Genomic DNA, 17,971 nt, shown 5'->3' with positions numbered 1-17,971 from the left:
GCCCGTTACTTATATTTGTCACATCAGACATTGCAATGAAGAAACTACACTGTTTTTCTTTTCTTTTATTTATGGGTTAAACCTATGGAATATCTAGGCTATATGCTTTATATTATTACTGTTTGATGATGTATCCTATGATATGATATGATATGATAAAAATAAAAAAATAAAAAAATAAAAAATAGCAGTGAAGTTTTGAATCGGTTCCCTCCAGTGGGTGTTCTGTCTCAGAATACTGAAAAGTGAATGAGTATAAATCTCCTCATAATCATCTGGCACCAGTCCCCTGTGTCCCCACAGTGAAATGAAACCTGATACAGTGAGATGAAACACTCAATAAACAAACAGTATTCTTTAAAAATGCAATATAATGCAGTATTAACTATGCAATGCAGTGACATCTTTTATTATTATTTTTGTTTTTCTCGGTAGACAGAAATAAAAATAGTTTTAGTGTGAGTGAGCCGGGAGAGAGGACGTTTGGCTTGGTAGGTGCTTTTATCTAGGGCAGCTATCATTTTTATAATATGTATACAATTACATACCTGTAGCCAGTCAAGTATCTTGTGCAAGTGAACAGTGACAGCACCTCTGGTGATGAGGTGGTCTGGTGATGTGTGGGATGCATTGATGAAGGCGGTTTGGGGATGAGTATGAGTCTGTTGGTGAATAGGGCCTGGTGATAAGGGGTTTGGTGATGAGTGGGATGTTCTGATGAGTACAGTCTGGTGAGGTTGGGGACTGGTGATGAGTGAAACCTGAGTAGGAGATGCTGACCACACTTTTTTCCACTGCCAGCTGGTCCTCACAGAGAACGCCAGAGTACGGGGAAAGATTCAGACTGCCTTCCTCCAGCTGGCCACCCCCCATCTGGCCAAAGTGGATGAGGCTGTCCTACCAGGCTTGACTTTCCTCAATTGGTCCTCCTTGAACATAGAAAAGTACATCAACCGTATAATGACCGCCCTTGGTAAGCTGATTAACAACCACATTAACACCACTCCAAAGGGATCGGAAACTTCTCTAAATACGTGAAATGTCCTTCATCGTACACCAACACTTTCTGGCAATTGAAAACATGCAATTAAAAAAAAAAACCCAAAAAGTGAACCATACCATTAAGCAAAAAGCTAACTATAGATCAAAGGCACTGCATGTATACAGTATAGCAATAATGTTCAAGCCAAATGCTTGGTTTTTTTCCTAAGGGTTTGCATGTTGTACAGAATTCTGAATGTGCAGGTGAACATTTTTAGCGTTTATTAACCAGTGATGACTCTTGTCACAGCGGACCTTGAGTTGCTGATGGACAGAGTGAATGACCTGGCGGAGTTCCGCATCGATGCCGTTCTGCAGGAGATGAGCAGCGCTACGCTATGCCTGCTTCCTGAAGATGAACCTTTTACTTGTGAGGAGTTTGTCCAGACCACAAGGGTAATCTATGCAGCTATACACTGCAGCCTACCAACCGAGAGCAGCTTCTCAACTAATGAACATTCAAGCATGCGGGAAGCTATCAACAAAATGTTTGTGCCATTAATAGGTCTGATCCACAAGCATTAGCAGTGTCCACACGCTCTAGTAAGAAGGTAAAATTGCTTGTGTTTCTCTTTTCTCAGGACCTCTGCATTAAGGCAGCTCAGAGTTTACACAATAAAAGCTCATTGGTAGAGGAAGCAGCCAATGAGCTGATCAATATACTCCTGGACTTCGAGCAGCACAGAGAGGGGGAGCAGAAGGCCCGCGAGCACAGCAGAGCTGAGAGCGGAGAGACCCAGGAGCACAGTGATGGTGAGGCTCTGCTCAGCACCACGTCCTGCTATACTCCAAAGCCCCTTTCATCAGCCCTTACACAAAGTCCATCCTACATTCTCATGGAAGGGGCTGCTGGGTGGCTCATTCTGTTAAAGCACCACACTGAGCCCCATGGTTTTGGATTGAATCCAGGCTGTGCCAGTGCCGCCCGGGGCTGGTAGCTCCATAGGGCTATGCGCAATTGGCGATTGCACTGCACAGGGCATGGGAGGGTTCAGACAGAGATCTGTATTTCATTGCTCTAGGGTGACCCCTGCTGGTCGATTGGGCAGGCGTGGCTTGCACGGTCAAAGCTGCATATGAGTGGCTTTCCTCTGACTTCACTCTGTTCAAGCATAGCTGTAGTCTGCCATTTGGAAGGAAGCAGGCTGGCAACACCACTTGTTTTTGAGGAAAACTGCAGATGTCTAAACTCTCTCCAGTCAGCGACTGTAGTTGCAGATAATTGGACATTACAAATTAGGGTGGGAATGGGACATGTTCAGCCCCACATTGCGAAAAAATAATAAATAATCATGGAACTATTTTGCAAACATTCAGATTTGCCAAATTATGCATATGGCTCAGTTGCACGAGTGTTTAATATCCCTGTTGATATTCTGTCCTATTATTTAGAGTATGTGACTGTACATTGAAGTTTAACATAAACCACAGCCAAAATTTCTATTTTAGCATGTACTCTGACCTCAAAGGGAATTGTTTATTTCATTATTTTAATACAATGTCATACTATATATAAAATACTACATTTTGACATATTATGAATTATTTATGTGACATTCAATCTGTGACAGTTTATTAAAATGCCAATATAAAATAAAATTTGAATGACGGTTTTTGATTGGTTGCCTGATGTCTTCCAAGGGGAAGAAGAAGGGAGGTCAGAGGTCAGACTGCTATCCCGGAACACCACGGCGGCCAGCACAGGGAACCCCTCGCCCCTGACCAGGAGGAGGAGGAAGAGGGATCTCATGGAGGTGATGGAGGAAGAGGCTGAGGAGCTGCTTTCCCATTTCAACCATCGCAACGTTGACGCGCTGCTGCGTCTGACGCGCAACACCCTGGAGGCCCTGCGCAAGCGCATCCACGCCTCCTCCCTGCTGCACTTCCTGGGTGAGATGCTCGTCTCCATGGGAATGATGCTCTGTGGCCGCATATGAGTGCTGGGATGGAATTGGATGTTTTTTTGTATTTTGTTTGGGATTAGTTTAGGCGGTGTCCAGCTTTTATAGTGATTAGTTCTAGACTAGTGTTGTCTGTGAGAAAGATGGAAGGACTGAATATGATCCCCTCCTAAATGGAGCATTACAGGGCACCTCCTGCACTCTAAGAGACAAATGCAGACTGAAGAGCAGTATCAATGTGCATCATCAATGTCCATTGGTCCTTTACTCAACTCTGCTTTCATGTGTCTGCCTACCCGTCAGTGTAATTCAGTTTGTCCTCTGATGGTTAGTAACTCTCTGACCTTTGACCCTGCAGCCGAAAGCGACTCTCCCACTCGACAGAAAGGCAGTGGACAACAGCCCATCTTCCGGGCCAATGTCACGCTGTCCATTCCTAACATCGTTATGGTGCCGGTACTGGATGAGATCCAACAGGCTCTGAACCGGGCGGTGGAGTGTGTGGTCAGCGTCAGCAAAGGAGTTGGCCAGTGGAGTAAGGAGAGGATCTCTAAGGTGGGGAATGAGCCCGTACTGCGTGAGAGAAGCTGCAGCAGGGTGCTCTGAGCTTGTACTGTGTGTGAAACAGGGATTATTACCTTGCATCGAGCAGAGAGACATGCTTATGAGCTTGTACTATACAAAAATGTGAATATGAGCTTATAATCTTTTAGAGAGATATGGGCACTGTAAGAGCTTTCTGCCTGCAAAATATGCATGCTTTCTGGCTTCAGGGAGTCATTGTTGATGTACATATGTTTATTGGGAATTGACGTGGGGTAGCAGGTAGTCTATGGTTTCAAAATTTAAAAAGGGTAACGTTTTATCTATAAACAGGGGAAGATGTGTGAGAGACGAATGGCTGCTTTGAGGCAGGACAGCAGAGACAGCGACTCAGAAGAAGGGGAGACCTTCAGGAGCCTGGCTGGTACGGGGAGAAAAACCACTCATTCGCAGAACATAGTGTAACTGCAGTAAATCCACTTTGATGGACCAATAGCTTTCGACCGAGTGCCTTAATAACTGCATTCGGCTCATGCTGGGTACAGCTTGGGCTGATTCATGTGGAAAAGTGAGTGCTGTGCACAGGGCTGGCTCGAAAACAGTATTGGCTGTCGAAAACAGTATTGGTGGAAGGCTTTGTAGGAGCCCCACACAGTGATTAAAGCTCAGCCCAGCGGGTCCAACCACTCATCTGACTTTCTGTGCAATTATTCTGGATAGATTCCCGACAATTAAAAATAATAAAATGACGGACTGGACCGTTTTAACCACTGCTAGTTTCTTAACACCAGAATTTGCCCAGATAAACCCAAAATAAGTATGTATATAATAAGTATGAATGTATTTCTTCCTCATACAAAATATATGCCGGCCTTCTGTCGATCTATAGTGCTTAGGCTGAGTTCAAACCCAGTGTCTCCTTCAGATGGCAGTACTTCAGACATCTCGGCCTCTGTGAACCAGACCATACCCTTCCAGTCCAGGAACTACTACAAGAGTGTTTCAGAGAACAAGGAGATTGTTAAGCTGGTGTCAGTGCTGAGTACCTCTATCAACTCCTCCAGAAAGGTACCAAGATGGTGGGGAGGGAACTGAACTGAATTCTACCAGGTCTACAAACTGAGGATGCTTTGAAGTATATAGTTGCTCTACTGAGCCTCTGCCTGCATATCTTTATTTGATCATTTATGTCTATTATGTTGACACAAATATCCCATTACCTGCCTGATTTCAAGAACTGAAGTAAAAATTATTTTAGAAATGATGACATGTAGATTTTTTGAGCTTTATGTCCTTAATGCTTGCTGTCAGAATTTGAAATGTCTTTGTTCTGTCATTGGTAAGGATGTGACGAACGCTCTGGATCGATTCAGTCGATATCACCACATCTGGAGGAAGGATCGGGATACCACGATCCTGGAGTTCAGTCAGGGCAGCCCCCTTCTCTCTGAATTTGAGTCTCAGATCCTCTACTACAGAGACCTGGAGCTGGAGATCAATGCTGAGCCTGAGTTTGTCACTGTGGGAGCCCTGGCTCTCTACACAGGTACTGCCAGACTGTCACACATACATGATACAGACTGTATCACACACACACTCACACACACTACCGATTCTCCCACACAGACACTGTTACACACAAAATCACCCTTTACAGACATTCCCACTCCCATGCAGACACAGCTTTGTCACTCACAGACTGATGTACATGCACGGGGAGGGACAATCCTGACCTCACCATGGTTTTCTATGAGAATGTGTATGGTTGATGGGGGGTTGGCCCTGCTGAGAACTTACTATAATGACAATTCAAAATGATGGTTACAACAGGGGTTTCTGTGGCTAGTTTTCAAACCATATGTATCTTTACATGACGACTGCTGTTCAATGCTAATGTGTGGTAAGCATATCCTTTGTGTGAACAGCTGACCTGAAAATGGCTCTGACAGCTGAAACCAAGGGCTGGATGGTGGACTACGGTCACCACTGCAACAGGAAGTACCGGACAGAGATGGAACATATTTTTAGCTGTGTGGAAGAAGCCAGCAAGAAACTCAACCGTCAGATCAAGGACCTGGACGATATCCGCATTGCTATGGCAGCACTGAAGGAAATCAGGGAGCAGCAGATCACCATTGATTTCCAAGTGGGCCCAATAGAGGTGGGACTGTGTGTGTGTCTGATAGAGGAAAAACTGCTGAAGACACCGTTCTTGAATGTTAAAATGTTACTTTTTAACACTCCTCCGTGTCTACTAGGACAACAATTTGTGTTACCTTCAACACAGTCTGTGTTAAAATTATCCTTTTGTAACACATAAATTGTATAATTGTAACACAAAAGTAGTAACTTTGACACAAAATGTGTTGAATGTAACACAAAAGTAGTTTCTAACAAAAAGTGTGTTGGATATTAACATCCTTTTTGAAAGTGAAGTGTGTCTGATAGAGGAGATGTTGCAGGAGAGAAGTGTGTCTGATTAAGGCTAGACTGCTGGAGAGAAATAGAGTATGACTAATAGAGGAGAAACAGGAATGCAGCTGATACAGGTGAGACTCCACAAGAGGTTTTGTGATGAAGGAACCTAGAGAAAATGCAAGTCTAATGATTCACAAAGATTTTAGAGCAAGTTAGCTGAAGTGTACAGATGAAAACGTGTGACATCCTGTCATGTTCTGTTTCACCAGGAGTCCTATGCCATGTTGCACAAGTACGAGCTGTCCGTCGCCAAGGAGGAGGCGGAGCGGGTGGATACTCTGCGCTACACATGGGAAAAGCTTTTGGCCCGAGGCACAGAGGTGCAGAATGAGTTGGTCTCCCTTCAGCCCAACTTCAGGGGTGAACTCATCAGCAATGTGCAGACCTTTGTGGAAGACTGCAACAACTTCTACCAGGACTATGATAAGGTTGAGTCTCCCATTCTCCAGTCTAATTTAAACACAAACGTAAACACCATTTATCACTGACCTACACCAACAGGGCCTCTCCCAGTATCCTATACCAACAGGGCCTCTCCCAGTATCCTACATCAGCAGGGCCTTTCCCAGTATCCTACACCAACAGGGCCTCACCCACTGACCTACACCAACAGGGCCTCTCCCAGTATCCTACACCAGCAGGGCCTCACCCAGTGACCTACACCAGCAGGGCCTCACCCAGTGACCTACACCAACAGGGCCTCTCCCAGTATCCTACACCAACAGGACCTCTCACAGTGACCTGCACCAGCAGGGCCTCTCCCAGTATCCTACATTAACAAGGCCTCTCCCAGTATCCTACACCAACAGGACCTCTCCCAGTGACCTGCACCAGCAGGGCCTCTCCCAGTATCCTACACCAGCAGGGCCTCACCCACTGACCTACACCAACAGGGCCTCTCCCAGTATCCTACACCAGCAGGGCCTCACCCAGTGACCTACACCAGCATTTATGTGGAATACGAGCTGTTGGAATATCATGACACACTTTGTCAAATAAAAGAGTGTTTCTTATAATCTCCTCTTTAGTGTGATGGCGAATGTCTTTTTTTTCCCAAATTTTCTAGGACGGTCCCATGGTTGTTGGTCTCGCCCCTCAGGATGCCAGTGATAGGCTCATAATGTTCCAGGTGTGTGTGTGTGTTCAGACGTAACAATTTATAGCCTGACCCTGCTCAAAGCAGAATAGGCTAACCTTCCCTTCTGAAATCATGTGCTGTGTAAAAATAAAGCCGTGTGTCATGCGGTTTGTGGATGTACGGTAATACAGACCTAATGTTATCACTGAGTGTTTTTGAAAGCCATTGCTTACTATTGCCCTTTTCACAGAATCGCTTTGACAACCTATATCGTAAATATGTCACCTACACTGGAGGAGAGGAACTGTTTGGCCTCTCTGTTACTCAGCATCCTCAGCTACTGGAGATCAGGAAGCAGCTGACCCTTCTACAGAAGCTCTATGGCCTCTACAACAATGTTATTGACACAGTTAATGGCTATTATGACATTCTGTGGGCCGACATCCACATTGAAAGGATCAATAATGAGCTTCTGGACTTCCAGACACGGTTAGTGTCAAAGCTGTGAAAGACTCCTGATAAAATCTGATAGACTCCATTATGACTGACTCTGTCTCACTGACATAATCTGTGACATTTCTAAGATTTATCTGCCCTAAATAGCTTGTAGGAAGAAACCTTGTATACACCAGTCTCATTAGGGGGACCCTGTCCTCTTCTGGCCATCTCAGGGTGTGGATCCAATGGGACCAACATGGTCCAGTCCATATAATAATTTCAGGCCTGGTTGAACAAAAACATCCACAGGAGACAGTCGCATACAATAGAGACCTTTTATGGACAATTGTGCTAGTTTTTGTCTTATTTTGTTTCTTTGTGTAATATTTTACCTCACTTATCCTGTCTCCAGATTTTCTGCCATCTGCCAGATATCAGACAGTGCAATTGTATAAACAAACATGGTATTTTTCCTCATTGTAGCACCAGTGAGAATCACTGGCAAGTGGTTCTTTTTATTTCTGTAAAGGGAGAAAAATAACTTTTCCTCTTGAGTTTATGCTTACAGAATAATGAGTGGTTGCTCTCATCACTGTATCAGATGTAAGATGTCAATGCGCGAGTCTGAACCAATAAGTTGTGTTTGTCTCAGGTGTCGAAAGCTCCCTCGTGCTCTGAAAGAGTGGCAAGCCTTTCTAGACCTGAAGAAAACTATTGACGAATTCAGTGAGTGCTGCCCCTTATTGGAGCTGATGACTAACAAAGCTATGATGACACGTCACTGGAAGAGGATCACAGAGGTGACTAGACACAGTTTTGAGGTGGAGTCAGACACTTTTAAGCTCCGGAATATCATGGAAGCCCCTCTTCTGAAATGTAAAGAGGAAATTGAGGTAAAGCTATTTGTTTAAAAACTTGTGTACAAAGGCTAAGTAAAATTACACCAGTCTACTTCTGTAGAGTGCAAGCAGCCACATTTGTCTGACTGGCCTCTATACTGTAATCTTCCTCCACAGGACATTTGTATCAGTGCAGTGAAAGAGCGAGACATTGAACAGAAACTGAAGCAGGTGATTGCAGAGTGGGACAATAAGACCTTCACCTTTGCCAACTTCAAGACGCGTGGGGAATTGCTTCTGCGTGGAGACAGCACTTCAGAGATCATCGCCAGTATGGAGGACAGCCTTATGGTCCTGGGCTCTCTCATGAGTAACAGGTAAGTTTCTATCTCCTATAGACTTTATTTTGCTATTTTTCTTATAGAATCCTGGACTGAGATTAGCTTTTGTGTATTTATAGCCTGGTGTGTCCCCTGACTTCACAACTGAATTCATTTAGCATTATAGTGTAAAACCTTAGTGTGAAAATTATTAGCTGAAATTCTTAACCCTCTGAACTTTTGCAGATATAACACTCCATTCAAGACACAGATCCAGAAGTGGGTTCAGAATCTTTCCAACACTACAGACATTATTGAGAACTGGATGACTGTTCAGAACCTCTGGATTTACCTGGAAGCAGTATTTGTGGGTGGAGACATAGCAAAACAGCTACCAAAGGTATTTTGCAAAAGCAAGCTTATGATCTCACAACATGCACTTGACAGGCATTGAACGGACTCATGAAATATCTGCATCCTCATTCTTGCACTGCAGGAAGCAAAACGGTTCTCTAACATTGACAAGTCGTGGGTGAAGATAATGACTCGTGCACATGAGATGCCCAATGTGGTGCAGTGCTGCGTGGGAGATGAGACCATGGGCCAGCTGCTTCCCCATCTGCTGGAGCAGCTGGAGATATGCCAAAAGTCTCTCACAGGGTAAGACTTGAGAGGCAGGGCCTCTCCCAGTGACCTACACCACTAGAGCCTCTCCTAGTATCCTACACGAGCAGGGCCTATCCTGGTATCCTACATCAGCAGGGCCTCTCCCAGTATCCTACACCAGCAGGGCCTCTCCCAGTATCCTACACCAGCAGGGCCTCTCCCAGTATCCTACACCAGCAGGGCCTCTCCCAGTATCCTACACCAACAGGGCCTCTCCCAGTATTCTATACCAGCAGGGCCTCACCCAGTGACCTACACCAGCAGGGCCTCTCCCAGTATCCTATACCAGCAGGGCCTCTCCCAGTATCCTACACCAGCAGGGCCTCACCCACTGACCTACACCAACAGGGCCTCTCCCAGTGACCTACACCAGCAGGGCCTCTCCCAGTATCCTACACCAGCAGGGCCTATCCTGGTATCCTACACCAGCAGAGCCTCATCCAGTGACCTACACCAACAGGGCCTCTCACAGTGACTTGCACAAGCAGGGCCTCTCCCAGTATCCTACACCAGCAGGGCCTCACCCAGTGACCTACACCAGCAGGGCCTCTCCCAGTATCCTACACCAGCAGGGCCTATCCTGGTATCCTACACCAGCAGAGCCTCATCCAGTGACCTACACCAACAGGGCCTCTCCCAGTATCCTACACCAGCAGAGCCTCCCCCAGTAGCCTACACCCATAGGGCCTCTCCTAGTGTCCTACATCAACAGGGGCCACATTTCTTATTGTTTTTGAAGTGCTTCCCTCTAATAGGAAGGTCTAATTTCCTGTGTATTATTCATGTACCTGTGTTGTGAAGGTACTTGGAGAAGAAACGGCTCATGTTCCCGCGGTTCTTCTTCGTGTCGGACCCTGCCCTTCTGGAGATCCTGGGCCAGGCATCAGACTCCCACACTATCCAAGCTCATCTGCTCAATATCTTTGACAACATAAAGACTGTCCGCTTCCATGACAAGGTACACAGAAAATACTTTAGCTTCCACTCATGCATAAAATCATTCTTCTTCTATGACATGGTTCAAGTGAAATTTCTTTGCTCTAATGACATGACACTTGTAAAATCTGGCTGATTCTCTCATTCCGTAATAAGTCAGACAAGAAATCTACTTTGCTGACATGGACTACACAGAATCTCTCTGATGTCATGGTGTTATAAAAGTTACACAGGCTTTTATCTCATAGTGAAGTGTGGGATTCCTATGGCCACAGAATTTGATTTTGGGACAGTAATTACCTGTCAGTGAGTGGGGTAATGACCTGCCTGTCTGTGCAGCCCAAGAACTCGTTCCGGTAGACAAACCCAACATCTGTGATGTTAATGAACATTTTGTCTGAGTCCTCATTAAAGTAGAATCTGCACTGCTTCAGCCACTGATAGTCTGTGGGGCTTTTGATATGAAGCTGGCACTAAGGAAAGAGAGAGGTTAACATGGAATTGTGCAGGAATATAAAAAGTCTATTTATTCAAGGAGAATATGTGTTCAGACAGCTGATCACTGGAAATAATGTTGCTAAACAGAATCACTTCTACTAAAGCTATGAGGGAATTTGAAATGCAATTAAAACACAAATAATCAGTGCATATGGCACTGGCTTGTCTCTGTACCCATGATCTAAGCAGAGGTGCAAATTCAGCAGACTGCAGATAATGTATAGAGGGAACACAGATAACTTTACATGTAAGCTGTACAGGTCTGCATTCAGATTGATCTGCCAAGCTGTCAGACTTGATTTACTCTGCTCTGAGAGGGACTGATAGTTTGCAGCCTGCAGAACAAATGCCTTAAGGCATGGATTATTCCGGAGAGATTAGGTCTGTTCATCACAGGAATCACTGGTTCTCTTGTGCTGCTAGATATATGACCGGATCCTGGCCATCTCCTCACGGGAGGGGGAAACGGTGGAGCTGGAGCGGCCAGTGATGGCAGAGGGGAACGTGGAGGTTTGGCTGAACGCCCTGCTGAAGGAATCGCGGCGTTCCCTGCACCTGGTCATCCGACAGGCTGCCCTTGCCATTCAAGACTCTGCCTTCCAGCTAATAGAATTCCTGGACTCCTTCCCTGCCCAGGTGCTCCACAGTAACAGCAGCCCAGAACCATTTTTATAGGATTTAAAACACTGTCTATGTTTAATGGTCCTCTTTAGTAACATAGAATATGCTAGAAGCTAAAAATATTCCACTTTTTCGAGGTTCATAATTTCTTGTGTAAAACATGCATTGTGGAAAGAATGTCTTTAAAGGTTCATTGAAGGTACTGCTCTTCTCATGATGTGCACAGGGAATATTATATGAAATGTGTTACCTCCCTTGCGACATGGTTATGTATACAATTTCTCGCCACATTATTCAGATTGGTGTGCTGGGAATACAGATGATCTGGACTAGAGATTCCGAGGAAGCCCTGACCAATGCGCGGTATGACCGTAAGATCATGTCTAAGACCAACCAGAGCTTCCTGGAGCTTCTGAACACACTAATTGACATGACCACCAAGGACCTGGGCCCAGTGGAGCGGACAAAGTTTGAGACACTCATCACCATACACGTCCATCAAAGGGACATCTTCGATGACTTGGTGAGGAGAGGGAATGCCCTAGCTAGCAATGGCCAGGCTCTTTGAGGTCAAGGTTCAGATGAATGCTGTGACTTCCTAAGAGAAAAGATGGTTTTGAATGGATAATGTGTTTGTATGTCCAAACTTTAATGCCCAGCGGGAAGAAAACCTTTATTTAAAAAAGTTCAGTGTAGCTAGCGTTTTAAAGGTGCCTTAAGGCATGTCTTCCACTGGATGCAATCTCTGTCTGTCCCTCTCAGAGCAGAGTAAATCAAGTCAAATAGCTTGGTGGAATCACTCCTGATACAGAACTTACATGTAAAGTTTTCTGCGTTCCCCCTGTATATAATCTAAAGTTTGATGAATTTGCACCTCTGCTTTTACCTCTACTATTACAAATAGCTCAGGTGTACAGAGACAAGCCAAGTGCCATATGCACTGATTATTTGTGTTTTAATTCAAGTGCAAATTTTGTCATAGTTTCAGTGGAAGTGTTACGTTTAATACGACTATTTCCAGGAACAGCTATCATAACACATCCGCCTAGAATAAATTGGCTTTTTAAATTCCTACTCAATTCCATGTTAACCTCTCTCTTTCCTTAGTGCCGACTTCATATCAAAAGCCCCACAGACTTTGAGTGGCTGAAGCAGTGCCGATTCTACTTTAATGAGGACTCAGACAAAATGCTCATTAACATCACAGATGTTGGGTTCATCTACCAGAACGAGTTCTTGGGCTGCACAGACAGGCTGGTCATTACCCCACTCACTGACAGGTAATTACTGTACCAAAATCAAATGCTGTGGCCTCTGCTACACGGACTGCCTACTCTTTGCAGTGTTCATCTCCTGGCATTGCTGCAGAGAAAATGAAACTCTGGTCAAATGTATTTGCTGGGAGATTCAGCACATCATTTTTTCTAGATAAATTGGTGTTTTATTCTCAACATGGTTTATGTCCAGTTTATTTGAAAGCTTATATAATTGGTTTGCACTCAAACTTTGTGATCGCATGTAGAGGAAACAAGTGATATAGTGTTTCCTGCAACCACTATTCTATAAAAAAAGGATTTATTATCCTTTTATAGATTCTCTTTCACTGCCAACTCTACAGCTGATGTTGTGTGGACCTCAGTGTTATGATGTACTATTATATAATCCTAAGTGTTGTGATATACTAATATATGGCCCACATTGTTGTGCTTCACTAGTATGTGGCCCTGAGCATTATGCTACGCTAATATGTGGACATTAGTGCAATGCTATACTAATTTGTGGCCCTCTTGCAGGTGCTATATCACCCTAGCTCAGGCTCTGGGGATGAGTATGGGCGGGGCCCCAGCTGGCCCTGCTGGAACGGGCAAAACCGAGACCACCAAGGACATGGGCCGGTGTCTGGGAAAGTATGTGGTTGTGTTCAACTGCTCAGACCAGATGGACTTCAGAGGACTGGGGAGGATATTTAAAGGTGTGAGTCACCTCAACAGGACTATTATGGAAGCACTGAACACATTGTTAGAGTTTGCCATCATTAATTATAATTTTACGGTGGATTTTGCCTTATTTTATTGTCAAAGTCAATGGCCTTTCATTTAAAGTTAGAACATGTTATTAGATTATAGTATCAGCATGTGTTACTGTACATGACACTGAGGATGTATTTGTATTTGTTTTGTGGTTGCGTGACACTGTACCACTCTATGATCCAGTTATTATTTGTGTTATCATTTGATGATTTCCCTCGCTTGTGTTTTTGGGCACAATCAGACATTTCTCTCTTGTGGTTGTCCATAATGTGTAATTTTGCTGTTGTGGTTGTCAATACTGTGTAATTTCTGTGTTGTGGTTGTGTTTACTGAGTGATTTGCCTATTGTGGTTGTGTATAAGCGGTCATTTCTCTGTTGTGGTAATAGGCCTTGCGCAGTCAGGTTCCTGGGGCTGCTTTGATGAGTTCAATCGCATCGAGCTCCCTGTGCTCTCAGTGGCTGCACAGCAGATAGCCATTGTGCTGACCTGTAAGAAGGAGCGGCGTAAAAACTTCATCTTCACTGACGGGGACAACGTTGAGATGAACCCAGAGTTCGGAATCTTCCTGACCATGGTGAGCCTGCAGCAGCTCCTCAACCTGGAGGATGTAGAAATGTTTCCTTTATCCTGATGGATGGTCTAACTCTATTTTCACTTTCTTGGCTACCAGTAAATACAGTGAGTTCTGTAATGTTTGGAACAAAGACATATTTTTTTCTTGATTTGGCTGTTCTCCACAGTTCTGGAGCTCAATGTATGTCCTCATACCGAGTGTATATGTATAAGTACTGCACAGTTTCATGATGTAAAGAAAAAGAACATGCATTCTTGGCCATGACTATTTATCTGTGATTATTTTCTGTGCATACGTAAGGGACAGTGCCTATGGTATTCTGATCCTGTTCCTGTCTCTACTGGGCCCAAGGCTTTGCACTTGTTTTTCACACTCTTTTTTTCCTGTTTCCTGACCCATTAGAACCCGGGCTATGCAGGTCGTCAGGAGCTTCCGGAGAACCTGAAGATCAACTTCCGCTCAGTTGCTATGATGGTTCCAGACCGACAGATCATCATTCGTGTGAAGCTGGCCAGCTGCGGTTTCATCGACAACATAGAGCTGGCGCGGAAGTTCTTCACCCTGTACAAACTGTGTGAGGAGCAGCTGTCCAAGCAGGTGCTGCCCCTTCATTCCGCCACACGGTTCTCTCAGCCCAACTAGGCCCATCGGTGTCCCGGTTCTGCCATGGGGATGGTCCTTTTAGATGCTGTTTTCTTTGTGCCCTGTAGGTGCATTATGACTTTGGACTCCGGAACATTCTGTCTGTCCTGCGCACGCTGGGAGCGGCTAAGAGAGCTAGCCCCAATGACACAGAGTCCACCATTGTCATGAGGGTGCTGCGAGATATGAACCTGTCAAAACTAGTGAGTTCACAAGGAAAAGACCTTGAAATAACTGGCTGCAGCTCATTTTTAACAGTAAATGTGTAATCGTTTACACTAGCAGTTCATATTTAAATATTTGTTTCAGCCAGATTTAAATCCTTTATGTAATGCAGAACCATACAATGCATATGCACTAGATGTATTCGGATGTACAGTGAGATCAGAAATCAGTCTAATCTTTTTCAGTATATCCTAATTTTGATGTGTAAATGAGGCTTTGTGTTTCTAAAAGATTGATGAGGATGAACCTCTGTTCCTGAGCTTGATTGAGGACCTCTTCCCTGGGATCCAGCTGGATAAAGAAGGTTATCCTGAGCTGGAGAAGGCCATTGATAAACAGGTTAGGTACAATCCCATGAGATACAAATCCTTGTGACAAGAACAGAACTGGCAGGATCTCACACACTTGCCCACCAGATAATGATTGCTTTGTCACTTGGAAACAAATGGGACATGCATCCTTCAAGAGCGTAATCACAATACACAGTATCTTCATGTCATAATACGCATTTGTAAAGGTGAAAACTAAGTTTAAAAATGAGATAACGATAAATGAGGGAATCATAAAATAAACAAAAGAGAAACAGTAATAAATGTTGACAAATAACTCATTCAATGGAACTCAGATCAATGGAAAACATTAAGCTGTTCTGGCTCGATTTGTTATTTTACTATACAAGCTTTTTTCCAAAAAGACCAGTACAACTAATTACAACAAAAGCAAATGAAGCGGGAAAGTACAAGCATCAGAAAGTGCAGACTACAGATATGAAGTACAAAACTGACAGAACGCATCCACTCCATTTGTAAAGTAAATTCAATACTTATTGCTTGAGCATTCTCAATAATAATTAATATTACTACCAAATATATGTAAACAGAAAAAGTGCTATAATTGTCACTATAATTGTCGGCATGGTTCCAATGCTGCTATTAATCTTAGATCTGGGGTGTCCAATGTTATCCAAAAAGATCTGATGTGGGTGCAGGGTTTTGTTTTAGCCCATCACCTGATTCTACTTGTCAAGGTCTCGATTGATGTCCATTATTAGTTAATTAGTTGAGTCAGCTATCGCTACGCTGGTCTAAACAAAAACCTGCTCCCACATCAGTCCTTTTTGGATAAGATTGAACACCCCTATCCTTGATCTAACAACTGTCTGTGAGGGTTTTCTCCTACTCTTGAATGTAGATTACAACTCTGCAGTCCTGGCTGGTGCTGTCCTCTTTTGGAAAGCTTTTCTGATTCTCTTCAAAAGGGTTTCTGAAGATGTCTTTGTTCTTAAGGTTGCAGAAGCTGGTCTGATCAGTCACCCTCCTTGGAAGCTGAAGGTTATCCAGCTGTTTGAGACCCAGAGGGTTCGCCATGGTATGATGGCCCTGGGTCCAAGTGGTGCTGGGAAGACCACGTGCATCCACACCTTAATGCGGGCCATGACTGGTGAGATGCTATATAATGGAACTAATCAAGGGACTGTCACATCATCAGTTCCCGTTTGCTGCGTAGAACATTCAACCAGTTTGTTCAAGATGAGACATGTCATATTATTCTAGAGGGATTCCTGAAGTTTTAACTTGAGTAACAATGCATTCCTGGTTGGTTGTTTGTTTGTTTGTATGTGTGTCTGTGGTGTGTGCGTGTGCGTGTGCGTGTGTGCATGCGCGTGTGTGTGCAGACTGTGGCCAGCCCCACAGAGAGATGCGCATGAATCCCAAAGCCATCACTGCACCCCAGATGTTTGGCCGCCTTGATGTGGCCACCAACGACTGGACAGACGGTATTTTTTCCACTTTGTGGAGGAAAACTCTGAGAGCCAAGAAAGGTGAGAGCAAAATACACGAAAGAACACTCTATCAGAGACTAAGGTTTGTCATTATCAAGATTTTCACTCTGTCATACCACCTTTGAAAATACCACAGTGTGTGATACACCATTTAAATAATTGAAATGGCTAAATCAATTGTAATGATCAGTCACTGGGCTGTCACCAAAAGATATGTAGCCTTCCATATTTTGCCACAGGGTAGCAGATTCTAACATTTTGGGTATACCGGTTAAGCGCCTCTGTATTAGCTGCATGTTATTTCAAAAACCAGCTTGTTATTATTTCAAAAATGTATTTGATGCAGAATGTCAGATTTACTCTCAAAAGGGTTACCAGATTCTAACAGTCCAGGCATGAGATAACATGATATCAGCTGGACATGTTGATGTAGGAATGGGAAAATCAATTTTTGTATGTTAACCCTTCTATGTTTACAGTGATAACAGAAAAAAGGTATGTGTGTAGCTTTGCCTGCCCTTGCCAGTTTTTTCAGTCACTACATGCTATATAAGCAGAGAGGTTGCATGAATAGCTTTAAAGAAATTTAAAAAGCAACAAATCCTACAGTTGATCAAACTTTGGGTTTTATATAAAGTGTGGCCACTTGTTTATTTGTGCAAGACAGTTTCATGGTGACTATTAAAAAATTTAGCAGCAAGATTTTTAATAGTGTAATTTTATCATTTTATTCTAAATTCAGAATGCCATGTACATAGAACAAAATGTGGAACAGTCTCAGATTCACCTAAAATGCGCAGGATTATTAGATCAAATGCACACTCTGCTTTTGAGCAGTGCTGTGGGAAGGGATTCTGTTTATCACATAACATACACATGCAATTATATATTCCCTAACAATTAAAGCACAGCGGTATGCCAGTATTGAAAAATAATACCTTGGTAATAGTTTTATACCACTTAATACATTATTCCCACTATACTGCCCAAGCTTATCAGAGCCACACATGTGAAGAAGAGACTAATGTAATCAAACTAAATAATGGTGATCTGTCCAAAATGTTAAGGCAGCCTATTATTTGAAGAGAGAGATAATGATTTGAAATTGAAAAGGAACTTTTTTGTAAAAATGCTATCTGAGTAATTTGTTTCTTTGGTGCTGGAGGAAAGAGTGGTAATTACAGTTAATGAAAGTGAAATGTCTTTTATGTAGTTTAAATCCTCTCTCCAGCCTGAGGCTTGCAGGAAGAGGGAGAGAAAGATGCTGAATCTCACTTTGAAACTGTGCAGAAGGCAGGGCCACCAAAGAGCAATATTTATTTGTACAGTTCATACATTTTTATAGGGAGGAACACA

The 17,971-nt window shown here is 43.7% G+C and overlaps 1 protein-coding gene across 4 annotated transcripts in view; it reads left to right on the top strand.

Moving 5' to 3' along the window:
* The window catches only part of dnah5 (dynein, axonemal, heavy chain 5), a 78,011-nt gene that overhangs the window by 23,829 nt on the left and 36,211 nt on the right, over window positions 1-17,971 (top strand). For all 4 annotated transcript variants that reach the window (XM_035414104.1, XM_035414114.1, XM_035414133.1 and 1 more), the window contains 27 exons: window positions 802-973; window positions 1,292-1,437; window positions 1,623-1,794; window positions 2,683-2,931; window positions 3,301-3,497; window positions 3,819-3,909; window positions 4,411-4,553; window positions 4,830-5,031; window positions 5,411-5,646; window positions 6,173-6,391; window positions 7,030-7,092; window positions 7,292-7,530; window positions 8,132-8,372; window positions 8,496-8,695; window positions 8,885-9,038; window positions 9,135-9,298; window positions 10,106-10,262; window positions 11,162-11,374; window positions 11,658-11,882; window positions 12,467-12,639; window positions 13,153-13,331; window positions 13,778-13,965; window positions 14,368-14,562; window positions 14,676-14,810; window positions 15,064-15,171; window positions 16,119-16,272; window positions 16,508-16,654. In XM_035414104.1, the coding sequence (XP_035269995.1) occupies window positions 802-973; window positions 1,292-1,437; window positions 1,623-1,794; window positions 2,683-2,931; window positions 3,301-3,497; window positions 3,819-3,909; window positions 4,411-4,553; window positions 4,830-5,031; window positions 5,411-5,646; window positions 6,173-6,391; window positions 7,030-7,092; window positions 7,292-7,530; window positions 8,132-8,372; window positions 8,496-8,695; window positions 8,885-9,038; window positions 9,135-9,298; window positions 10,106-10,262; window positions 11,162-11,374; window positions 11,658-11,882; window positions 12,467-12,639; window positions 13,153-13,331; window positions 13,778-13,965; window positions 14,368-14,562; window positions 14,676-14,810; window positions 15,064-15,171; window positions 16,119-16,272; window positions 16,508-16,654 (4,762 nt within the window). The remainder of the gene's footprint in view (window positions 1-801; window positions 974-1,291; window positions 1,438-1,622; window positions 1,795-2,682; window positions 2,932-3,300; window positions 3,498-3,818; window positions 3,910-4,410; window positions 4,554-4,829; window positions 5,032-5,410; window positions 5,647-6,172; window positions 6,392-7,029; window positions 7,093-7,291; window positions 7,531-8,131; window positions 8,373-8,495; window positions 8,696-8,884; window positions 9,039-9,134; window positions 9,299-10,105; window positions 10,263-11,161; window positions 11,375-11,657; window positions 11,883-12,466; window positions 12,640-13,152; window positions 13,332-13,777; window positions 13,966-14,367; window positions 14,563-14,675; window positions 14,811-15,063; window positions 15,172-16,118; window positions 16,273-16,507; window positions 16,655-17,971) is intronic.

The sequence above is a fragment of the Anguilla anguilla genome, chromosome 1, assembly GCF_013347855.1.
Source record: "Anguilla anguilla isolate fAngAng1 chromosome 1, fAngAng1.pri, whole genome shotgun sequence".
Lineage (NCBI taxonomy): Eukaryota > Metazoa > Chordata > Actinopteri > Anguilliformes > Anguillidae > Anguilla > Anguilla anguilla.
The sequence above is the reverse complement of the archived record's forward strand: the minus strand, read 5'-3'. Positions and strand labels throughout refer to the sequence as shown.